Source organism: Cyanistes caeruleus, chromosome Z (assembly GCF_971803275.1).
Source record: "Cyanistes caeruleus chromosome Z, bCyaCae1.hap1.1, whole genome shotgun sequence".
In the NCBI taxonomy this organism is placed as follows: domain Eukaryota; kingdom Metazoa; phylum Chordata; class Aves; order Passeriformes; family Paridae; genus Cyanistes; species Cyanistes caeruleus.
The window spans coordinates 63,589,980-63,614,822 of record NC_141732.1 but is presented as its reverse complement, the minus strand read 5'-3'; the positions used below and the strand labels follow the sequence as shown (position 1 = coordinate 63,614,822).

Here is a 24,843-nt window from a genome sequence, read left to right as displayed (position 1 = left end):
ATTTTGGTTCTGTTTACTGTGGGTGCAAGCTAAAGCCTTAACTAGATGTAAGACAAGGAACAGAAAAGAAGTTGTGCTCCGACTTGTGTCCTCGAATCTTGCCTTTCACCATCACATAGTAACACAGAGGAAGCTCTGTTTCTTGTTACAGAGTATGTGAATTACAGAATAGTGCTCTCATCTCAACTGACACCTATATAACAAGGAGTTCAAGAAATGTAAGGGAGAGGAGAGGCGTATAAACCTGGATATTTTCTAACACTTTAGAACATCTGTATTTTAGAAGCTTATTAGTAAACTTGGAATTTATTTTGAATTTAATTTGCAGACACCAGAAACCCTGCCTGGACATACCAAAGCAAAACACCATTACAGAGAAGATGTAGAATGGCTTAAAGGTCAGCAAATTGGTCTTGGAGCTTTCTCTTCCTGTTACCAAGCTCAAGATGTGGGAACAGGGACATTAATGGCTGTAAAACAGGTAAAGACTACAGGAAAGTAACTCACTTTCTTGCTTTCTTGTGTTTGCTCTCTCAGACCTCTTGTGTTCGTGCTTTATCTATTCCTTCCTTGTCATGTCTTCTGACAAAACACATGATTTAGAAAACCTTTATGTGTGCACGGTATTAATTTAGCAGGTACAAGTTTTTTCAATTCCTCTTAGAGTGAAAAAAAGGTGGTTTTTTTTCTATGCCCATTTTCTTCCATAGTTCTTCAAGTGTGTTTTTGCTTCTGTCAGGTTCATAAAATGGTGACTGTTAGGAATATAGCCCAGACATCTTGATTCCAAATTAATGACCTATTTGCAAGATGGCTATTTAAAATAGTTTCTCCTCACTTGTCAAGAATATTTTTCCTATAACTTTAAATGGAGGAAATAGAGTTTAATATTTGTTTCCTCTGATACAACTTTGCTAACTAAATAAAGGCAATTTGGAGGCAAGTATTCTTACTATATAAATTAATAGATGCAGAACTGTGGCTGAGAAGAGGCACATGCTTCAGTTAAGATTTTTGAAGGTTTCAGGTGTGAGTAAATTGTTCACACTAGAGCTGCCCTAGGGCTGAATCAGTGGTAACAAAATAGAGGGAATTTTAGTCCCATAACTTTTACCAGTTCTACAATGAACTTATACCTTTGGAATAGATTGAATGTTTTGAAATTGCTCAAGGAAAGAATATCTTTATAATATATATTTTATATATATATATATATATATATTATATATACACACTAGATATTCTATATAATGTACTGTATATATATATATATATATAAAATACACCAGCTATTCCTCCTTTGAAACTTTTGCTTGTGAAAAAGTGGGACTGTTCATGTGGTCTTGGGGAGGTGATGGTGATTGTGATGCCTAGGGAAATTCCCTGCCAGGTGATCATTTATAGTTGAGGTATTAGCGCATTGGTTGGACACTATCATCTTGGAGGTCTCTTCCAGCCTAATGATTCTGTGATTCTGTGATTTTGTCATATTTAGTATGGATCAGAGCTGAGATTGGCTGCAATTCCATGACTTCTGATCTGTCAAGTTTCCCCTCAGTTGAATTTCTGTAAGAGCTTTAGTTATGAAACATTTATCATTTAACCAGTAAGATTATATAAGTGACACTCAGGATCCTATCTCATGCCTTTTCTTTCTTCCTTTTCCTCAATATCTGGAAATGAAGAGTTTCTTCCTAGTTTAAACAGAGGCAAAAAGAGGGATGTTTCCCCACTCTGTACTTGGAGAAGTTTTCGTTCATTCCCTAGAAGATCACTCTTAATTTTTTGTGACTGTCTCACATGGAGATATTTCTCAGCTGATGGGGTTGGAGGTAAAAATAGAAGTTACAGAAGGTGAAAACCATCCATTCTTGTTGCTGTACTGAAAGGTGATTACAGGACTTGTACTTAGGTTGAATACCATATTTCAAAACAGGTGACATATGTCAGGAACACATCATCTGAGCAAGAAGAGGTGGTTGAAGCACTGAGGGAAGAAATAAGGATGATGAGTCATCTGAACCATCCTAACATTATTCGAATGTTGGGTGCTACATGCGAGAAGAGTAACTATAACCTCTTTATTGAATGGATGGCAGGTAAACAACTGGTTAAAATACTATTTGGAAGTGTTGCATCGCGTGAGGTTGTGAATTTATATTTTCATTGCTTGTTGGCAACCAGTATAAAGGTCTATTTACAGAACAGCTGAAGTGGTCATAGCAATATGCCATTAGCAATGCTAATATAAGGTCATAGCAATAACCATAGCAATGGTGCATCCTTCTGTGATTGGGAATTTTCCATACCAAATCTGTCTACAGTTAAAGCACTTGGAAACCATGAAGAAAGATGACTCTTAAGTGAGAAGTTAAAAACTGTGATTTATTTCCAGCTGAAGTGACTGTCTCTCAAACTGTTGCATTTTCAGTGTATCTGTGTAGCTTGAGGTTGTTATTAAAAATAACTTTGCTGGAAAGTTTGGAATTCCTGTCATTTATTTTTGTCCCCAACTTTTTCATAAAAATTTTGTCAGGTAACATGCAGAGGCATTTAAGAACTGAAAAGTAAGTTTCAAATAATAAGTAGTAAATAGTGCTTTAGGAAAAATTAATTCAAATCTTAGATCTCTTAACTGGTAATCTAGTAAAAAAATTTGAAATCTTTTCACAGTTGTATAGAGCAGGGACAATAAAATCTCTTTATTTTGAAAAGTAGTTTTATTAATTTCATGAATGTGATTATATATTGCTGCTGTCCAGTTACAAAGTGATGCTTTATACATCCTTATTTGCTGTAAAAGAAAGCATAACACCTTAACTTATGGTCAGAGTACTAACATACAAAGCCCCCAAGTACGTGTCATTACAAGAAATAGAGCAAGATTCTCAGAATTCAGTGTTAAACTTCTTAAGTGTAATTTTTTTCTGAAATATAATAATGATAGTTAAATGTCAGGAACTGGGTTTACCTCATTCGAGCCCAGGTTGTATTACAGTACTTTCAAAGACAAATTGGAAATCCAAAATCTTGATAATCTGTTACCAGTTTTGGAAAATAGAGGAAGATACTGTTTTTCCGGGCTTGTCTGCATAGTTCTATGTATTGGATGATAACAAACATAAGATATTAAGAGGGAATGCTTGCTGGAGGTTGCACTTACCTACTGCCTCAAAAATAGTTAATGTTCTGCTGCTTACATGTCAATGTGAAGTGTGGATAAAGTGTTGTTTTTAAGGAAGTACAAAATTACTAGGAAGCATGAAGACTTTTGTCTTTAATGTGTGCAATTCCATTTAAAAAGTAATTGAGGAATGACCTACATCACTTTTTGCCCATGAAATTATTTTAATTTTTGGGGGTAGGGGAAGGAGAAATAGAAATTAGAAATACTAATATCAAGTTCCAGTTTTAGGATGCAGTGTTGCACTCTAGTAACAGAATGTGTGTTGATAGAATGTACTGTTTTATCTTTTAGGGGGTTCAGTTGCTCATTTGTTAAGTAAATATGGAGCCTTCAAAGAATCGGTTATTATTAATTACACAGAACAACTGTTACGTGGCCTTTCTTACCTCCATGAGAATCAGATAATCCATAGAGATGTTAAAGGTGAGAATTATTGATAAATTCTTCTAAGAAGGAGTATTCAGAAAGCAGCATTTGTTTTGGCCTGAGACCGTAGATACCACCAGATACCATCTCAGGAGTGGTATTTCTACTGGGTTTGTCTGATCATTTTTAAGAAACTCTATTGCTGAAGTTAATCAAATTGCTACTGAAATTAATCAGAATGTTTGTGGCAAGCTTATGGATATTTGCTATCTGTGCTAACAGTTTAGAAAAATTGTCTTTCTCAGCTGGCTAAAATAAGATAGGAAGTTGCCATACAGTTTTAAAACTACTGCTGCTTAAATTAATGTCAGTGTTTACACTGAAGTGATAGTAAAATCTGTGAACAAACCAAGGCAAAGAAGCCAGATTTCTAATGTGTGGAGATACTGTTATGAGTCTTCTTCCTTCATCCTAATTGAACATAAATACAGTTGTACCCTGAGTAACATGCAAACTTTACTGGGAAATACCAATCTTACTGAACTTTTCCCTTTAATGTCATTGTAGCTGTCCATGAACTGGATATATATATTTATATATATATATGAGTAGAACATATTGATGGTAAATACTTGTCTTTATTAATTCTTTTTGAAATAGTAAAACTTCAAATTGTTTGTAATTATCTTTAGAGCAACTCAGGGTTGCTTGATAATGAACTTTAAATTTCATGAGGAGCTGCAGGCAATGAAAGCCTCCAGGGCTTTAGGTCACCATTTTCTTCCATTATACCATCTCCAGGCATTGTTCCAGAATTCTGTATCTTTGAAAATTTGATTGCCTCTCGAAATCTCTCGGACAGCCTCAAGCTGTGTGCAGTATCATTCAGGCATAACAGGAAAGTGAGGTTATTAGACTGTATCCTTGATTTTTAGATTTCTTTGATACTGGGGTGAGGAGTGTCAAACTCTTTAATAATTTTGAAGTGCAGGAAGGAAAATGTCAAGTGTCTGTTCATCCTTTTGCCTTTAATAGAAAGCCAACTAGTAGTATTTTTATTGTGCTGTTGACAGGTGCCAATTTGCTAATTGACAGCACAGGTCATAGATTAAGAATTGCTGATTTTGGAGCTGCAGCCAGGTTGGCATCAAAAGGAACTGGTGCTGGGGAGTTTCAGGGACAGTTGTTGGGAACTATTGCGTTTATGGCACCAGAGGTAAGAAAACAATTTTTAAAGTTATTTCAAAAAATTAGTTTGAACTCTTTAAGCTAATTCATGTAGCCAAAAAACTGAAAATTGTTGTATATGCTTCAAATGTGTTTTAAATGCCTTTGTTCTAAAGATTAGGAATGATTCCAACATGGCAACAATGGCATTTCTTTCTTGCTGTCAAAGTTGTTTTAAGTAGTTTGCTACAAGATACAGTTATCACAAGTGTTGTTACTAATGCCCAAATAAACATTTGCTCAAAAGCTCGCCAGTGCAAGGTACTTTGCTTGCCACTTGGACAAGTATTTTATTTACTAGATCTCTAGACCTGTGTAAATCTTCTGGCATTATTGACATCACTGGTTACTCTCTTAGCCTGAAATGTTAATCGTAATACACTTGTTTGATGATATGTTGAGGTCTACTTCTAAATGACTTAGAGCTTAGAGACTTTGAAGCATATAATCTGATTTTTGGTATATGTTCAGGTCCTGAGAGGTCAGCAATATGGAAGGAGCTGTGATGTGTGGAGCGTTGGCTGTGTTGTCATAGAAATGGCTTGTGCTAAACCTCCTTGGAACGCAGAGAAACACTCCAATCATCTTGCTCTGATATTTAAGGTGAGGTATTTTATTATCATCAATATACTACAAAAGATGCCAAGTAATCTTGTGTATAGCAATGTGAATTTTAGAAAAGCGTGCATGTAGCAGGGGTTGTTGCAATAGCTGGTTTTTGTGTTGGAGCTGTTAGTACAGAAGCAGTACTAGGACTAATATAAACATACTTTAAAAAAAAAAAAAAAAAAAACTGAACAAACTGATACCCAAAAAAGATACTATATACATGATATTCAAAATCATAGAATTTCAGAACAGTGTGTGTTGGAAGGGACCTTAAAGATAATCTAGTTCTACCTTCCCCACCATGTGCTGGGGCACCTTCCACTAGAGCAGGTTGCTCAGAAATGTCTGTTCTAAGATATAAAAATACAGTGTTAGAGTTGATTTTAAATTAGGCAGAGGATTGGGATTTGAACATTTTTTACCATAAACCATTTGTGTACGTATTCATATTTCACGGTGGGGAAAGTCCTTTTGTAAAAGCCTTATGTTCCACAAGCAGATTTTGCTGAAAGATGTTTTCCATTATGTCATGCTATGTATGATTTTTGTCCCTTCCTTTGCTAGATCATTCATCTCGGCATTCATGTTTCTTATTAAAACCTGTTATATTTAATTCTTAAAGTCCAGTTGAACTATAGGCATAAATGAAGTACTGCTGCAAGTAAATGAAGTGTTGCAGAAAACCAACATTGTATAGTAATACTCAGAGATGTTCTAAGTAAAATCACTTGTGCTAAGAGATGTCTTGGTTCTCTGTGTCTCTATGAGTCTGGTGGTGCCACTCTAGTATTCCAGTCATCCTGCTTTAATACACCTTAATAAAATGAAAATTAATTTGGCTGGGAGAGATCTGTGTCTTTCTAAGAAATATTTACCTTTGGGGTAGTAGCAGAAATACAGTAAAGGCAGTGCAAGAAAGCACACTCAGCTTAACTTGTAGTGAAACTTCACTCAGCTTAATCTCTCTCTGTGGTGAATCATGTCAGCTAGCAGTGAAGGCAGCTAGTAGACTGAAGAACGTCCGTATGTGTGCTGTAGGAGCTTTTCCTTGTGGCTCAGAGATGATCACTGCAGGATCTTGCTGTGAGAAGAACTTTTCAAGAAAAGTATCAGGAGGGGGTCAAACTAAAAAGCAATAGGTATAAGGACAATAAACTGAAAGTAGTAATGTAATCTTCAAACTGCATTAGGAAACATGCTGAATGGAGAAAAGTTCAGATATTTAACTCATCAGCTGAAATCAGTTTGTAGAATGTTTTTGGGGTAGAAAGGGGGCTTAATCACTGACTTCTAAAAAGTTATTTCCCCTTGCTCAGATTGCTAGTGCAACTACTGCTCCATCAATCCCTACGCATCTGTCTCCAGGCTTGAAAGACGTGACTCTTCGGTGTTTAGAACTTCAACCTCAGGACAGACCCCCTTCAAGGGAGCTGCTGAAACACCCAGTCTTCCGTACTACATGGTAGCTACTTGTGTGTAAGGCTGAAATACTGAAGAAAATGCTACTGAATATACAATAACTGTCTTGTAGTGCAGTAAAATGCAGCACATTATATTATTCTGCTGGCCTTAATGATAGATACATCAAGAGCATAAGGCCAGTGGAGGACCCTACCTTAGTATGTGATTGACAAATCAAGATCTTTACCTAAACTCAGTATGCAATATTTGACAACTCATGCAGAGATTTGTAAACTGTGCCTTTTGAAACATCTGGCTCTATGTTAACATAAAGACATTTTTCCTTAAATCTGCATGATTACTTAGCAGGTAAGTGATTTTTATTTTATTTAGAGCACTTTTTCAGCAGTATTAGAAGCTGAGAGGCTCAAGATCTATTTTAATATAGCAATCACTGTTCAATTTCACATGTATATGCTCTGCAATTAGTAAGTTTTCAGTACTGGTTAAAAGGACATTCTGTATCTGTCCCTTTTAATTACATGATGTTCTCTGAGTAACAAATCCAAATATTGATGAAAACTTTAAAAAAAGCATTTGCCTTCCTATTAAAGTAAGAGCAGGCACTCATGGTTCACTGTGCATTTACTGCTGGCCATGTAATTTCTTTTGAAATCAAAGTTTGTTTTCTTTGTATTTTTAACTTTCATGAAAAGGGGATATTTTAAAATAGTCTTTAGAAAAAAAGATGCAAGCTGTGTCATGGAATATTTTCCTGATACAAGAGTTTTAAAACCAGATTTGCTGGAAATCTGGGATAAAATGCCACCTTCAACAAGGATATGTTGAAGGCTCTGATAGTATAGATTATTTAATAAACAAGATTGTTCTGTATAAAGCAACTTAGTCTGAACCATGCTAGAAGTTGTTGAGCCTTTTTTTTCATATAGCAGTTTCTTCTGGCAAATCGTGTAGAGAAGTTTCATGTCAAAGGCCCCCCAAACCCAGCTCCCATTTAAAGATTTTATGGGAGACTTTGGCATGTACTTCAGCGTGAGCAGGTGCCAAATGAGCAAATCTCATTCTTTGTGTAAAGAAACTGAGGTTACATTCTCTACTGATAACAAGTTTTACCTGCTGTTTTCCTTCTGCCATACATCATCTATTTACTGTAGCCATTAGTGATAATTTAATTTGAAAAATGTTAAAAATATTACCATAAGAAAGGTATTTATTTTAACAAGAAACAAACTTGGGCTTGAAGATCAAGATAAAGTAAAATGTGAAGTGAAGCTTCACCTGTAGTGCAAAACTTGTTGGTTTTTAGGAGGTGTGGGATTTTTTTTTTAAACAGGTTTTTAAAATTATTTTAAAGGCAGATTTTTAGATTCTGATGCATGTAATTCTGAAGGAAAATGGCAGCTTTTTCTTTTGCTTTTTTAAAAATGGGGATCTTTTTTAATCTAATAATGATTGTGTTTAATCCATTTTGAAAAGAAATACTGTTCATGTTATAACTCTTCAGAAGCCAGTTGGATTGTTGGACTCAAATAGAATTGGTTATTTTCAAAGACTCAGGACAAACTAAATAAGCTATAGTACCTTAAAAGTGTAAAATACAAATTGGAAGCAAGACATCTTAAAGATAAGTTTACATGAATGATAGTGCTCATACTAATAAAAGAAAAAAAAAAAAATGTCATTAGTTGTGAATGTGTTTCTTTTGGAAATTTTACATTCCTTTGTTTTTGAAGATTGGCAGACTTTGAAGAGTTAAAAAATAATACCGAAATGTGAAGTTTGGTAGCTCTGTTTTGTACTTGACTTTTTTTTTTTTTTTTTTGACCACTTTAGAATTTCTCATTCTAATAAGATTGTTTCCAAGTCTTTCTTATGTGCAAGCTTTAAAGGATGCACTCTTGCCAATTCATGTACTGGAAGATCAGTTGTCAGATTAATACTGTTTCTGGCAGAAATGTAAACTGTATAAACTGATGAACCTCAGCTAATCAGTATTACTATGTAGATCACCATACCTACCACATTTCAAACTCAAACTGCCTCTTAGGTGTCCAAATGCATTTGTTTGAGTTTGCATTTCCCTTGGCTTGCTGGTAATTGTGGTGTTTTTTAAAATGGAGATGTGATGTAATATTCTTATTTTCTTTGGATCAAAGCTGGACTGAAAATTGTATTGTGTAATTATTTTTTTTTGTGTTCTTAATGTTATTTGGTACTTAAGTTGTAAATAACGTCTACTGCTGTTTATTCCAGTTTCTACTACCTCAGGTGTCCTATAGAGTTTCTTCTACCAAAGTTCACTTTCACAATGAAATTATATTTGCTATGTGACTGATTCCTAAGACTTCCAGGGCTTAAGGGCTAACTTCTATTAGCACCTTACTGTGCAAGCAAATTTTACAGAAATCTCTGGGTTAAGAAATTTGGCTTCATTGTATCCTTTGTTATTTTAAATATATCAAGATATTTTAATTAAAAGTTTTTACCCCATTGAACCAATTTTATATAGTATAATTTGTACGTATTTTGGTGTTTTTTGTCTTCATAGTAAATAAAAGTTTTTGAACAAACTTGGTAAGACAAATTCATTCCTTTTACTGATGAAAATAAAATATTTCTGTTAGTTTACTGTTTCTACACCATTTCATACACTTGATATATCAAGAGTTAGTTTCCAATATTAAATTACACAAGTAAGTGAATATTAGTTTCCAATATTAAATTACACAAGTGAATATATGTGGCATATATATATATCTTGGGTGAATTAATAAAGTGCTTAGATAAAGGGCAGCAACAAAGACTAATTTATTTTCTTCAGTCAATGATAAAGGAAGAAACTTCTCTTATGACAGCATTGTTATATATGAACCTCACTTGATTATCCCTTTAAGACAAGAATTGTTTAAATTTTGCATTATTGCAAATGTAGCAATTAGATACTCAGGTGGGCTGGTTAAGTCAGTTCTAGAACCATCAAAGTGTCTGCTGGAAGTTAATCTGTTGGTTTATGTTTCTGCTGAAATTATTCTGTTGCTTGAGATTTTAAGAGCAAACATAAGCCTTTTCTTAATCGGGCATTCCATATATTGCAAAACTAGGGTTTGTTTCAGTTCTTGTCTTTTTCCAAATATTTTTGAAATTTGAAAAATTAATATTTTTTTATGGAAACAGATTTCAACTATAGATTTTCTTGTGACTATAAATTCTGTTTTTTGAAGGACTGCACTTTTTATTATTTTCTTCAGGCATGAGACTTTCTGCCAATAGATATATCAATTCACCAGAAAAAACTAGCAGCAGAAATCTTCAAATAAATTCCAGTATCTGGTTTCTCAAATCAGGAAAATTTACTACCTGAAATGTTAGAAAAGAAAATACATGGCAAGGATTAAGTAGGAGATAAACGGGTTATAGTGTTTTTTTATCTGATTTACTACAGAAGTTCTGAATCCTGCAGTACCGTGTTGTACGTGTGATGTTGCAGCCTCCTTTTCAGGAACAAGGGATGGCAGAGATCACTGATGCCCAGCAGATGGCAGTAAATTTCAAAGACGCCTACTTGGGGAACCAAGTATGTGCTCAGGGCATGTTCAGTTCTTCCACAGGGCAAAGCTCTTTGCCTGGTGTGACTTCTCTGGTGGGAATAAAATCACATTTCTGCATACTGGTCGTAGGTTGAAGTCTGATGGTGTTTTTTCAAGTTGTCACTCAAGGCTAAGGACTGCCTCCAGGACCTGTTAGAGTGTCACAAAGGCTCATGTATGTCGTTTCATCACATGAAAGTGGGCAGCTTGTGTGTGTGACTGTTGTGACCTGACAGCCCACCTCCCAAAGCTCTCCACTTCCCTTAGTAATTTTTCACTCATTGCTTAGTCTTCCTTAATGACCTGAATCATGCTGTGACTGCCTTACTTTTAGGAGCCACAATATGCATGTGTTGTTGTGTGGTGGACATGTGTGTTGTTTTCTGTTTATAGCACATGGCTGCGGAAACCAGAGCTGAAAGTACTGAAGTGAGATCTTTCTTCCCTGTAATTACCGAGGAAGACCAGGAGATGTCAGGGAAGCACCCTCCTGGTAGCCACTGTGCCTTTTGCTGCATTTTTCCTCATTTTTCTTCAGTTCACAATAGCCCATCGCTCAGCTCCTCTTCTTGAAAAAGATGATCAAGCCAGCAGTAGAATTGAAGTGACGATGGGCACAGCTTTTAAGTATTTGTAAAGTTCTGAGATGGGAAGTTAATTCTGATAGTTACATTGCTTTGGTGGGCCTGTCTCAAATTCCTAAACCCTTGACAAAATTTCAGGTCCAGAGGAGGCAGTGTAAGCCCTTTGACTGTTTTGAGGTGTGATTTCTCTGTTTATTCAAAAATCAATTCTCAAGTGCTTCATATATTTTTAACTGCTTTCCAAAGTAAAATACACGCATACATTTTCTTACTTTCCCAGTTCATTGGGAGTGTTAAGCTGAACTGCAGATAAGGAGTAGCATCCAAAGATAAAAGCTTTATGAAACGAAGTATCCAAGCAGGCAAAGGGCAACAGTGGCCAACGATAACAGTACCCTTATCTTTACACCTGTAGTGTTTGTAAAGAATTACTTCGGGGCCATTGCTAATTTTTGAAGACCAATTGCTAAGCAATTGTTTTCCTTACTAGATTTTTTTTTTTTTTTTAATTACCTTAGAGATAAGTGATGGTAGGATGTGGCACCAAAATGGCTTATGGCCCTGTTTGTAGATGCTCGTGATTTGTAGTATATCCCTTCAATCTTCATTAATATACTTCAATGTTGCTGCTTGATGTACATCAGTCAGTGACGAGAAGCACCTTTAAATCTACAGAAGCTTATGATGCTACAAAGTACAACTCATGTCTCTGTTATCACAGTCAAACACTAGTTAAAAGTGTGGACAGAAGTGTAACAGGTCTCATGTTTGTAACTGAGCCACTTTTTATGACATGGATCACAACTCTGGAGGACAAGTCTTAAGAGGAGCTGCTGAGGGTTGGGGATGGTCTCAGCTTGGAGAAAGAGAAGTTCAGATGTGACCTGCCTGAAAGGAGGTTGGAGCCAGGTGCGGGTCAGCCTCTTCTCCCAGGCAATAGGACGTGAGGACGTGGCCTTCAGCTGCTGCGCAGGAGGTTCAGGTTGGTTATTAGGAGGGATTTCCTCACAGGGAGGGTGGTTAAACATTGGAATGGGCTGGCCCTGGCTGGCCTCCCCACCCAGGGAGGTATTGGAGTCACTGTCTCTGTAGATGTTTAAGGGAAGATTGAACAATGATACAGTGGTGTTTCGTCGAAGGTTGGACTCGGTCTGAGGGGTCTTTTCCGACCTAATTCGTTCTGTGACCATCTGAGGTACTAACAGTCCTTAGCATCGCTAGAAGCAGGCAGTGGATGATTTTGGAGAGGTGATCTAACAGTGTTAGGAGTAGTCTTAAATAGCCGCTTCTAGTAATTTTTAAACCACCCTTAAATCTGATGTTGTCTTTTTGGATTGTTCAGTACAACACAGAAGGTGCAGTGTAACTGTTCCGAGAGAAGTGCGCGTATTTACGTCTGTAAGTGTGCACCCAGGAGCTATGCGTTTTCATTGCCGGTGCCTGCAGTTCTGGGTATTGCGCGTCGTTACCGCGGAGCGCGAGGGCCTCACCTTCGGCCTTGGCGGCTCCCCCCTCACAGCCCGGCTGCCGCTCGGCGCCCCGCCGGCCGCTCGCAGCCAATGGCAGCCCAGAACACAAACGCGCCGGCGTGTGTCCGGAGCGCTGATTGGTTATCCCAGTTGGCGCGGGCGCGGCTCGCCGGGGTGGGTGGTGCCGGGGCCGGGAGGGAGAGGCGGCCATGCTGCGGGAGCTGCGGCGGCGCTGGGGCTCCTACAAGTACCGCTTCGTGCCCTGGCTCGCCCTCAACCTCCGCCGCCAGCGCAGGTGAGGCGCGGGGAAAGGTCCCGGGCCCCAGCCTAGACCCCGCTGCCCCTCGCCGCGTTGGTCTGCTGTGCCGCAGGAGCTCACTCGGGTTTGTCACTCAGAAGTGCTTCAGCATTGGTCGCCCCTTGGCTGGCATGAAATTCTTAGATACTTTAAAATGGTGTTAAATGAGATAGATAGATAGATAGATAGATAGATAGATAGATAGATAGATAGATAGATAGATAGATAGATAGATAGATAGATAGATAATTTCTTGTTGGTAACACGTGTATGCCCTATTTTAATTGTAAAAGTAGTGTTTGAATTTAAATTATTATGACATGGTTATAAGTAACAAAATTAAAATAAGTAATAAATTAAAACTTTCCTTGCCTGTGCAATATTTGCCTCACCTCATTTGAAGTGTAATGAACTCTTTGTGTTTTATTTTTTTTAGTAAACGCGATAATTATGTTTCATTTTCGGTGCTGTTTTCACTGAGCTCAGTAGGGCTTAACCTGCTCATGGTAAATACACAGAGATGATTTATAGTAGAACAGTTACTGATTTTAACTAAGCAGTCTTTTTTAGTGTTAAGAGCAGTGGCTTTAGCTAGAACAAGCTGAATAAAGCATAAGGTTTTCTAAAACAACAGTGTATCGAAGTTAGTGGTGTTGCAAAGTGTCTCCTCTCTATTTAGGAAAGAAAGTAATATATGTTTCTAATTTTTAAGTATTTTCTTTACAGGACCCTTCGATATGTTCCTGAAAACTGTCAAGACAAAATTATTGCTGATGAAGACGTCCTTGAAACACTACTCAAAACATTTAAAGCTCTGTTCATAAATGACTTCAGTAGACAAGCAGATATTCTGGCCTTACTTCCAGAAGTCAAGTGTCAATATCTGGAATTACTTACCGTGGAGCAGAAGCGGTCAAAAGTAAATTCCTGTAGCCATCAGAGTCAGCACCTATTTAGTCCTGAGGAAGTTTTGTTTAACACACTTGGGTTCACTGTTAGCAGAGACCGGAGTTCCCTGGTGTCTGCTGGAACTGGAGTCTTTGTTACCAGAGGCTTTGTACCGAAAGGGACGGTTGTATCTATGTATCCTGGTAATGGAATGTTCTTATTTTTGATTAAGTTAGATGGGACTTCTAACCACCTGATCATGGAATGCCGAAGATATACACTAATTTTTATTTTATGGGTTTTCTTTCTGTCATTCCTTAACAAAATCACTAGTTAGGCTGCATGACAATATTTATAAACTGTCAAGAGTTATTTTGGAAATACAAAATATTGGGAAGGATAATTTTGTTTATAAAAAAATTTTGGTACTTGAAGCCTGATTTTCCAACAGCTGCTTGTTCCAGATTCTTGAAATGTAAATGCAAGGGAGAAATTTAAAGTAGATCAGCAGTACAGTTTAATTCCTTGGGGTTTCTGTTTTGGTTCAGGATCTGAAAAATGAGGTTTTGAGATCTACACAGAGCTTAGTAGACAATTGCATGAGATTCTTCAAAGTACAGAAGTAAAAAATGGAGAATGAAAATAAAAACTTCGTTTAGCAGAGCTTTATTCCATGAGGTATGTTTGGAAGAATTAATACTTCTCTGTTCCTGATTTCTTGGAACTGTATTTGCATACATTTCTTAAAAAGGTTTGTAATTCTGTCAGTATGGCCAGGCTAGCAGATCTGCTGAGTTGCTTTGGGTTTTTTTCTGTTTCATCTGCCAGCAAAATCATCTCCTGTGGGCTCTGTCTTCTGCCAGCAGTGCAGGATTGGAGCAGCCCAAGCATTCACTGGGCAATGGAGTGTGTTTTTTGGAGTGCCTGGCCATTGCCATTAATTACTCATGAACTGACTAATTGTCAAGTGACAGCAAGAGAGCCTACTACTTTTGCAGCTTAATTCAAATTTCAGGCAGATACTAGATGTGAGCATAGGCTCATGCAGAGTCTGCTGTAACAGCTCCTACAGCGAAACAAGAGGATTGGCTACTGAAATGACTTTTCAGCGTAGTGAAGGAACCTGCTGGTCTGGGGATGGAACCTTGTGTAAAGGGACTCCAGCTTGCCTGTGGCCTTTGCCTGGCTTCTTGTGAGACTGCAGTGCATGATTTCTGCAGAGAGGTGCTGAAGATGTAGTGGGTGTGAGGGATGCAGTACAGCAATTTCATGAAAAGTGGCAAACCAGTCAGCTGTTGCTTTCTTGTGCTTTGAAGTTGTGGCAGGTTAAATCCTTTCCTTGGATTTGGGAAACAGTGTGCTGAAATAATGTTTTCTTGGTTTGTCATTTCCCATCTCCTGGTCCTAACAAAATCCCTGGGGTAATGGGGAGATATGTTTCAGATTCTTTGCTGAATCTGTGTGTGTTTTTCAGAGTCCTGACTCAGTACTAATAAAACAGCTTAGTATCTTAAACTGTGTTTTCCTGAACGAATACCATGGGATGTTTTAGTCTCTGAAGTGCACTAGTTGGCTGTGGGGCTTTATCTACCTCTCCCAAAGATACTCGGTTCAGGCCTTCTATGGTTTCTTGTGAGGTTTCTCTCTTTGGACTATATCAGCTCATTTAGTTGAGAGGGGATTTTTTACATCCCAGAAAGTTGTCTGAAAGCTTGTAGGTTTCCAGATGTCAATGTCACTAAGTGAGAGGGGACTTCTACCCGCTGTCTGCAATTTGGGTTTCTGTGTGGAGGGGACTGAAAGCCCATTCTGACAGTTAACTTACTTCTGAAATAATATCTGTCTTGCAACAGGTACAGTATACAGAAAGCATGAGCCCATCTTTTTCCAGTCCCTTGGCAATCCCTTTATTTTTAGGTGCATTGATGGTGTCCTTATTGATGGGAATGATAAAGGACTGTCAAGATCAGTGTACAGGTAAGCAGAATAAATAGAGGATTGTCACTCATCTGATTTAAAACAGGAATACTCCTCAGTTCCCTGTTTCTTACCCTGAATTGTACATGATAGTCGTCCATCTGTGCATTACTCATAATGTGAACAGCACAAGAGTGAGAGATGCTGGATGTGACCCTGCATGTACTTGTGTCTTCATCTGTAGGACCAGTGAGATGCATATTGATGTAGATACTTTCCTGTACAGAAAATAGTTCTACCAGAGCAGGATGTAGTGTAAAAGTATTGAAATGTTTCTGAGCTGTTACTCAAACCTGCTTACTTTACTAAGTCAAACTCCCTGTTCCTGGTGGAGCTACCTGAAACTGAACTGTATCTAAGTATGTATGTACTAAGAGCATCATGTACATGCTCCTTGAACTGTGGCAGACTTGGTGCTGTGACCATTCCCCAGAGGAGCCCTGTGACTGGCCACCCTCTCAGTGAAGAATCTTTTCATAATGTCGAGTCTGAACTTCCCCTGACACAGCTAACTGGTCAATTTACCTTAAAATATAATTTGTTGCAATTTGTGTTTAAATATGATGTGAAAAGAAATAAGACAATGATATAAAATAATACCTAGTTTGAATATTAATACCAACTAAAACCAGATTTTAATTTCTGGAATGAGTTTAAAACTAATATTGTAATAAGTCTTTGCATTTTTAGAGATGAGTGAAAGGTGTTGACACTTCTGTAATGGTAGCATTAGATGTTGATTTGTGGAAGAGTGTGTGGTGGTTTTCTGCAGGTGCTTCCACCAGAGTCTGAAGGACACCACAGAACAGTGAGAGGTATTGGTCTATGCACATGTCCTTCACCCCAGATGGGTTGGGCAGCTATAACTTTATATAGTGACTGTGGCTGTTCCTACAGAGAAAGATAACCTGTTAGGCAAAGGAGGCATGATCCATGCTAACACTGTTGGGCATTTCAGGTCTTGCAGCAGAAGAGATCAACTTGGCCCTTTGCAAATGAGTGATGAGAGCTGGCTCACAGCAACCCCGCAAAACCCACTGGCAGTGGGACAGTATGTCAACAACTGCTCACATGGTAAGTTGCCAGGTAAATTTTCCAAGCATGAGTTTGGCTTTACTGATATTAATTATTTTGAAGGTAACAGAAAATAGGTAATTCTTGGGGTGCAGTAGTACTGTTTAAAACAGGCACTTAGGGAGTAAAACATTTCTGAGGCTTTTTGTCACAGCTGAGTGTTAGAATCCTTCTGAGCAGCAACACTTCAAATACACAAAAACAATTCTCACTGATGCCCCAGTTTCCATCCTGGTATGTAGAATGAAAGGCATACACCCCAAAAGTGAGATGGTGGGAAAGGATATCTGGCAAAGTATCACCGGACTAAGACAGTAGAGAGTTGCAGATCAAGTTTCCCAGTATGGTTCCAGGAGGCTTCATGACAAAACTGCACGAAGTGACATAAGTACCGTAAGATTTTATCACGGCTCACTTTGAACTGTAAGACCTTTTTTAGACTTTCTTAAATACATGCACAAATCTAAGGAACAGTTGTTTTAATCTCATTTCTTGGAACTGAAGAAGGGAACTACTTATTCTGTGTCACTGTTGATCTTAAGTAATTCATGGGAACTGTACAGAAAGTTGAATTGATACTCAGCTTCTAAGCGGCGTTTGTAGCCTGCATTACACTAAAAGTTCCCCTCCAAGCAGCATTCAGAAAGGTTGCTGGAGGAGCAAACCAAGGGTTTGCACAGAGATACAGAGATACAGGGCTGTCCTCTAAAGCTGTTTCTTCCAGTCTTCATGTCAATGTAAGTGGTGATTTTCTCCCAGCCTGTGTTTCTGACATGTTCTGCCACCAGGCAAAAATATTTTTTTTTTTATTTTTTTTTTTTTTTTTTTTAAATTGTAAAAGCAAACACTGTGTATTTGGGACATTTAGCAGTTCTATAAGCTACACCAGGCACTAAGCAAGTTGTGCCTCTTTGTAGACATGTTGGTAACTGGGCAAAGCATTGATGCATACCTCTTGTGTAGTTCAAAATAGCCCTTCAGAGGACTGCAACAGCAGAATGGTTTGCAGGCTTGATGAAGCATCTGATTCTTCTGTAACAGTACATTTGATGTTTTTACATATCTCTAAATCCTACCTAATAATTTTTTTTTTTTATTCCTAGAAAAAGCAGCAAATGTGTGTTATCAAGAGTTTGATGTGCCTGGACATTTTCCAGTAGAACTGAAACAGTATCTTCCAAACATCTTCTACAGCCATGACATAGAGAGGTTGGCAACAAATGAAAGAGCTCATAGATTTCTCTGATACAGGGCATATTGCATGTGTAAAGAAAAGACAAACATGGTTGAAAAATAACGAATCATGTGAAGATGAGTCACACAAATGTGTGCAACTGTATGGGAGAGTTACCTCTCTGAATAGACTAATTTTAATTACAAGACTCTTCATTACTTTTTCCACATTTTCATAAATGAAATCAGCTCTGAAGACAAGTTTTACAAGCAGTTGTTGCACTATAGTGCAATTCTTCTGAAGCCCATAAAGCACTAGTTGTACTTTGTCTTACAGTGCTGAGGCTTTTCAGTATATATCTCAAATCTGTTTCAGCCTTGACAGAAGCCCTTCTGAGATAATTCAGAATTTAGGCTTCTTACTCTCTTCTCCATGTCTTCTGATTAGGTGACAAATAAGCAGATGAATTTGCAAGAAGAAACTTAAAATTGTATTGAGACAAGTGAAATACTATGCAATATAAAGGCATAGACTTATAGTTACAGTATAATTAGTAAAATTACAACATCCTGGTTATGACTTGAAAGTACACCTTTTTTCAGAAGTTGGAGCACTTGGAAATCTTTCTCAGATAATCTCCATTTCAAGGATATATAAGAATTTTAGAGCAGATCATCTGAACTTTGAATGTAATTCTAGAGTTATTTAAGTACTCTGAAATTTCACTGGAGAAAGTTACAGTTCATATTGGAAAAGCGGCTTTTCTGATTAAACTTGGAGTTTGTTGAGTCAAGGTTAAAGATGCACTTGGAATCTGCAAATAGTTAGGTAATGCTAATAAAATAAGCAATAGGACTAAATTCTCAGGAAGCCTGGATGTTGTACTTGAAGCGCAAAAGCCCATAAACTATGGGACTGCTTCAGGAAGGGGCAATTTTGCTCTTGCTTGGAATCTGTCCAAGAAAATACCGTCTTCTGATCATCATTTCTCCCAGTGTACAGCCCCAGATGAAAGATCCCATCTGCTTCTAGGTACTTGTTTCAGTGCTGATGTATACGATGTTGACAACATAGATTATCTGGTTTCTAGACATTTTTGTGTCTTATGAAGGAGTTCTCAACACTTAACTTACCTTGTTTTGTATTTTTCAAACTGGCCTCCCACTAAACTTTTAATAGCAGAGACTTGGGTTGACGCTGTTTTTCACTTCCTGGTTCACCAGTATCACCAAAGCATGTACTCTCCTTCCTAGAGAGCATACTTCCTAGAGAACATACTTCAGCTTTAAGGCATGGTCGTTTACTGAAACGAATTTTAGAGGGGTGGGTTTCTTCATTTCTCTGTGATAAACTGCCTGCCAGCCCCTGATTTCAGCTGGCTGAGAGAGCTCAAGCTGTTTAGCCTGGAGAAAAGGAGACTCAGAGGTGACCTTATCACTCTCTACAACTGCCTGAAAGGTGGTTGTGGTCGGATGGGGGTTGGTCTCTTTCTCCAGACAACAGCTGACAGAATGAGAGGACACAGTCTTTAGCTGTGCCAAGGGAAATACAGGTTGGATATTAGGAAGAAGTTTTGTATGGAAAGAGTGATAAAGTATTGGAATTGTCTGCCCAGGGAGATGGTGGAGTCACCATCCCTAGATGTGTTTAAAGAAAGACTGGATGAAAAACTGAAAAAACTTGGTGCCGTGGTTTAGTTGAGGTGCTGGGGCATGGGTTGGACTCGATGGTCTTAAAGGTCTCTTCCAAACCTAGTGGTTCTGTGATAATTGACCCGTTGCTGCAGATGGCAGCAGGTTTCTGGTGCAGTTAGATGCTGTGTTCCTGGGTGGTGGTGGGCCTTAGGAGAGACATTTTAGCCAGCTGGCACCTACGGACAGGCGTGTCCACAGGAGTGGCTTCTGCTGCATGAACTTTGCTGTAGCTTCTGCTCCTGTCTGAGTAAGTGTGTCTCTTGCAGTCTTGACTAATTCTTTTCTACTCTGAATGATTCTGTGGAACAATTGAGTGAAAACATTTTTTGCATACTCACATAGTGAGCAAACCCCACATGGTGGGGTTTTGGTAATTATATTGGTCTTGCTTATATTTGCTGTCTGTCTTCAAGTGTTGTTTTTCCATGTTCCCTGCCCTGCATTGTGCATATTACTCAAAACTAATCTAGGCGAGGCCACTGCTTTAGCTTCTTGAAATGAAGAATTGAAAACAATTCAAAGGAAATTGTAACTGTTCACTTTCACATGTTTTGCTTCTTCTTCTTTTACAGCCACTTGAGGTGTGTAGTTCTTGTCACTCTCAGAGACATCAAGCAAGGAGAAGAACTTTTTTCAAATTACTACACTATTGTCAGCTGAATTAATAGATTCAAAACTGAAGAAGTCTGTGTCAATAAAATATGTACATTGTTTCAGTATGTACTTCATCATCATTTTTGTGTAAGGGGGAGCTGTAGTTTTACCATCCAGAGAGAAAAGCTGTAGGCTTGAATTTCTCTTCAAGTAGTCTGCATTTGATGCACAGATGAAGATTTAACCATTTGCATCATTAGGTTCTCAGCTGTCTGCTGTTGTTGATATTTCTACATATTGGTGTTCACCTGTCCATGAGATAGATCATAAAATTAAAACCTAATTTCTGGACATACCATTTAATCTACTAGATTGCACAGTTGTCTGTAACTGGGACTGTCGCAGTATTTTTCCATTTCATTTCCTCTGCTTAAAATGGACACAGTTCATAAGAATAACTTTCCTCTTGAACTGTATAATAATATATAATGCTAATCCTCATAATTCACAGTTACTAGGTCTTTTTCTGGTTTTCTTGAAGTTGGTATTAACTTTTAAAAAACACAGCAGTGCAGGCATTTGTCCTTATCTTGTATGAAGCCCATTTTGGAACCATGCTGATGGGCCCCTCAGCTGTGCCTGCACAGTGCACTGTCGTCTTGAGGCTGTTTTGAGCCCCTTGCTTCAGCTGTGTCTGTCCTGGGTTGGGAGGAAACCTGTGTACCTTGAAGCCTCATCCAGTCCTGATTCCAGTGATTCACTGAAAGTTCCCTGGCATGTGGCAACTTCTATTGCTTTTATTCTGCAAGAGGACTTCATTAATCAGTTGCTGGTATGAACAGGGCCAGCTATTCCCACATTAGTTTTTGCTGCTGTCTGCAAACTGCTTTCAGAAAGATGAAACCAGTGTTCACTGCAAAAGTTCAAGCAAGCCTCCCAATGAATTTGTGGTTGGCATAAGCTCATGAGGGAGGAGGAGTTGAGAAATGCTGTGCTTTTACAAATTGGGTAGTGATTGGGGCAGCCAGGGTGCCCTGCTTAGCTGCTGGGGCATCATCTCCTTTTCAGAATGCAAAGCTTTGTAGTGTCTGCGTGATCTGCTTCCAGGCCTGAACCTTGCCTGTCACATTTGTGAGTCCTTCACTGCCAGAGAAGGCTGGCTATTTCAGCAGGAGTTAACCAGCAAAGCTCAAGGACAGTGGCATCATGGCTCAGCATGTTTTATGGTGATGCTCAGGGCAACATCTAGTGACATTCTTTGTTGTCTTCACTGCTTGGTAAGGGATCAGAGCAGTGATCACCAGTCTGCTGAAGGGCGTGACCATCCTCCATGTCTCTGAGGATCCCTGCTCTCCTGAGCTGACTCTTCTCCCCAGCTCTCTATGAGGTTATTGAGATCTCTTGATCTGTGGAGGAAGCTGGATGTCAAGGGCACTTGTATTCCTGGTGTAGGGTCTGTGGTTCCCTAGGCAGCTCCCGTGGCACTCTGGAAGGAGGAGAGCAGGAAAGGAGTGGATGGTGGGTGGGTGTGTGCTGCTGCTCATTTGTCCCTTTTTCCTTGCTCTTAAAGCTGCATTTGCTCTTCAGACCCTCCCATGAGCTGATCTAAGAACAGTAACACCACCACCACCCCAGGCCTTCTTTGCTGTTTTGTTCTCTTCTATTGCAGTGAGATGAAACGGCTCATAGAAAACAGCTCTTAGAAGGGCCACAGTGAGCCAGTGCAGGAAGGCCATAGGTGGTGCCAGAGTTGCTGATTTGATTCCCTGGGCCTTACAAAGCTGTGCTTTAGGACAATTCTATTTTGTGCATCAGCGTGACTCTGTACTTGCTCAGCATCTCACTGCCTGCCAGGCTGCTCTGCTCCCTGCTGTATGCTCCTCTCCATGCCGGTTCTGGAGCTCACCTGGCAAGACAGGAGACCATGTCAGGAACTGCAGCAAGAGGGAGTGGTGGGGTTCTGCCAGCTAAAACAACTGCGAGTGTCAGGCCTGTTGGCGCAGCAGGCAGGTGTGTGCCAGCCGCAGTAAAGGAGCGAGTGGGGGATAAGCAGCCATGCTGCAGGGCAGGAGTGGGCCCATGGCTCGACAGGAAAGGAGCAGGAAAGTACACTTCTGCTGGGGTATCCTGGCTTCCTCCCCTGTCAGAGGGACAAGACTTACTGGGTGCTTAAAATTACTTTCCCCTACAGAGAGGAAAGAGAAATCCAAGAATTAGTAGAGAAAGTGTTTTATCAAACTGATAGCCAGGGTTTATGCTTGTAGTGTTTGCTGCCTTGCAATTTGTCGACTAAACGAGTCAGTCAGTGAGGCAGCAGCAGTGACTGGGTAGGTTTGGGGGTGAGGGTAAGATCATGCTGGCATCATGGGATTCCCGAGCTCAGCAACACTTGAGCAGCAGCCCCAAGCCCCATGTGGACCCAGAAACCCTCAGCAGTCTCTTTGCCGGGAACAGTGTGGCAGATTTAATCGGTTCTAAGGAGTGTGAGTAACCCAAGAGAGCAGTGAACAGGAACATGGCACAGCAGGATGACCAGGAAGGGCTCCTTTGGCCATCTAGAGGGCGTCAATAGAGGCAGATAAATAGACTCAGTATCTGGCAGAGAAGAGCCCTGAAAATATCCTTTCAGCCCCAGTCTCATTAGTGTAAGCTAATATTAGCATAAGCTTCACTTGTGGTGTTGCTGCACCACAGAGCTCATTCCCCTGCAGCTGCTGGAGTCCCTGACCCAGCCATGCCAGAGGCCCCCAGCCAGCCAGACCTGCTGATGACAGATGTATCTCTCCAGGTCACGGACTGCCAGAAGTGTCTGATGCCTCTCAGGCTGGGCCAACAAACAGTTCTTTTGCAGAAGGCTGAAGAGATGTGTCGCCAGGTAAAGGAGCAGAGGAAGAAATGAACAAGTTATGTAGTATTTGAGTGAATGAGTGAGATTGACCAGTTATTTACAGAAATGCTACACTCTCAAGACTCTCAGGAGTCTCAAACCTCCATGGGAGTGGAGAAGCTGATGGAGTCAGAATCCTGCAAGGTAATTAGCCGAAGGTCTGTTGAAGATGAAGGCTGGAAGAATGTCACTGCATGTACCAGGAGGAAGGTTCTTCCTCCTGAAAACAATTAGGTTTAGCACCTGCTACAACAGGTGCCCTGGAACTAGAAGTCAAGACAACGGATGAGGTGGATGAAGATCCTTCTGGAATAGTTGAGCCTTGTAAAACACCACCACTGCACTCCACATCACGACCACGTCTTTTAAGAGAAAAAGAGGGGTAGTTTTAATAGGAGACTCCCTTCTAAGGAAAACAGAGGGTCCAATATGCAGTTGGACCCAATGCACAGGGAAGTCTGTTGGCTCCCAGTGGCTCAGATAAGGGATGTTACTGGACAGCTCCCCAATCTAGAAAGGTTATTTGATTACTATCTGCTATTGGTTGTTCAAACTGTCAGAGACAAAAAAACAAGGAGAAGTCTGAGGGCCATCAAAAGAGTCTTCAGATGCTTGGGACAATTGGGAGTCTGAAGGATCAGGAGTACAGATACTGATTTCCTTGATTCTTCCAGTAACAAGGAATAATATTGATAGGACGATGGACCAAGGGATTCTTGGTGCCCTGAGCTGGGGGATCACAACTGTGAGAATGATCAGCTCCCAGCTAGCCCTGAGCTTGTGTGGGCCTTGCTGCTCCAGCTGAATCCCTACAAATCTATGAGGTCTGATAGGATTCATCAGAGAATCATAAAAGAGTTGAGTGACGCTGTTGCAAAACCTCTCTCAATGATTTTTGAGCAGTCTTGGGAATCTGGAGAGGTTCTTGCTGACTGGAAGCTGACAAATGTCCTGGTTTTCAAGAAGGGCAAGAAGGATGCCAGAAAACACAGGCCTGTCAGTCTCACTTCAGTGCCCCTGTAAAATCATGGAAAAGATTATTCTGGGAAGTACTGAGAAACAACTGGAGGACAATTCAGTCACTTGATGTAATGCATTTAGAAAAAATGGTATGACCCAAAGAATGTACCCCCGAAAATGTAGAATTGTAAGCTTCTTTCCCTTTTCTCTTTCTCCCCAGTTCCCCTTATTGGCTGTGTGAATGTAATCCACCCTCTTCCCCCTGCCTTCAAAAAGAGGCGCTTATCAATATTCTTCCTCTTTTCTTCCTGCTCTTCTTCTCTGCAGGACCCCAAGAAATAAAGCTGCACTTCCATCTCAGCTAAGGGAAAGGGCCTCGTTTTTAAGTTCTTCTGTTCCATCTACTATACCATCTCCTGTTTCCCTGGCTGCAGCTGGGCAGTCCGTGGTAACAGAGAAGCAGGGGACATAGAAATTATAGCAGTCACTGGTGACAGCCAGCATGGCTTCATGAGAGGGAAAGTCCTGCTCATTGAACCTGATTTCCTTTTATGACAAGATAGCACACATAGTTGATCCATGGAAGCCAACTGATGTGATCTTTTTGTATTTCAGTAAAGCTTTCATCGCTAGCTCTCTGTATCCTTCTGGACAAAATGCCCAGCTCACAGCTGGACAAACACATCCTGGGATGGGTGAGAACTGGCTCATGGGTCAGGCACAAAGGGTTACAGTGGATGGGGTGGTATCAGACTGGACACCTGTCAGTAGGGAGTTCCACAGGGCTCCATCCTCAGCCCTCTGCTTTCACATCTTCACACATGACTTGGACTCAGGATGGGAAGG

General features: G+C 39.7%; 2 protein-coding genes and 1 long non-coding RNA gene across 6 annotated transcripts in view; 2 read left to right on the top strand and 1 right to left on the bottom strand.

Annotated features, from left to right (window-relative positions):
• Positions 1-9,381, top strand: part of MAP3K1 (mitogen-activated protein kinase kinase kinase 1) — a 58,534-nt gene extending 49,153 nt beyond the window's left edge. For all 3 annotated transcript variants that reach the window (XM_023944573.2, XM_086868286.1, XM_023944572.2), the window contains 6 exons: positions 329-481; positions 1,937-2,099; positions 3,479-3,610; positions 4,627-4,769; positions 5,252-5,383; positions 6,706-9,381. In XM_023944573.2, coding sequence (XP_023800341.1) covers positions 329-481; positions 1,937-2,099; positions 3,479-3,610; positions 4,627-4,769; positions 5,252-5,383; positions 6,706-6,855 — 873 coding nt within the window. In that variant the 3' untranslated portion in view covers positions 6,856-9,381. The remainder of the gene's footprint in view (positions 1-328; positions 482-1,936; positions 2,100-3,478; positions 3,611-4,626; positions 4,770-5,251; positions 5,384-6,705) is intronic.
• LOC147648515 (uncharacterized) lies at positions 2,705-12,499 on the bottom strand. Its single transcript, XR_015280649.1, has 2 exons — positions 10,275-12,499; positions 2,705-6,482 (listed from the first exon to the last, which is right to left on the bottom strand). It is a non-coding gene; the product is annotated as an uncharacterized LOC147648515 (long non-coding RNA).
• Positions 12,500-12,605: 106 nt separating this feature from the next.
• SETD9 (SET domain containing 9) lies at positions 12,606-20,275 on the top strand. 2 transcript variants are annotated; one of them, XM_023944467.2, is made up of 6 exons: positions 12,606-12,746; positions 13,476-13,840; positions 15,491-15,614; positions 16,573-16,688; positions 17,792-17,897; positions 20,129-20,275. In XM_023944467.2, the coding sequence occupies exons 1-6, from the start codon at positions 12,661-12,663 to the stop codon at positions 20,214-20,216; spliced, it is 885 nt and encodes a 294-aa protein (XP_023800235.1). In that variant the 5' UTR covers positions 12,606-12,660; the 3' UTR covers positions 20,217-20,275. The 2 variants fall into 2 exon arrangements, with proteins under 2 accessions (XP_023800235.1, XP_086724445.1); XM_086868319.1 differs by having other exon boundaries at positions 12,630-12,834.
• The last annotated feature ends 4,568 nt before the right edge of the window (positions 20,276-24,843 follow it).

What these genes read in the sequence shown, in the direction of transcription:
- SETD9 (XM_023944467.2), top strand. Translation starts at nt 12,661, where the DNA reads ATGCTGCGGGAGCTGCGGCGGCGCTGGGGCTCCTACAAGTACCGCTTC. An exon ending in AACCTCCGCCGCCAGCGCAG is followed by an intron (nt 12,747 to 13,475) that starts GTGAGGCGCGGG and finishes TTTTCTTTACAG; the next exon opens with GACCCTTCGATATGTTCCTG. An exon ending in GGTTGTATCTATGTATCCTG is followed by an intron (nt 13,841 to 15,490) that starts GTAATGGAATGT and finishes GTCTTGCAACAG; the next exon opens with GTACAGTATACAGAAAGCAT.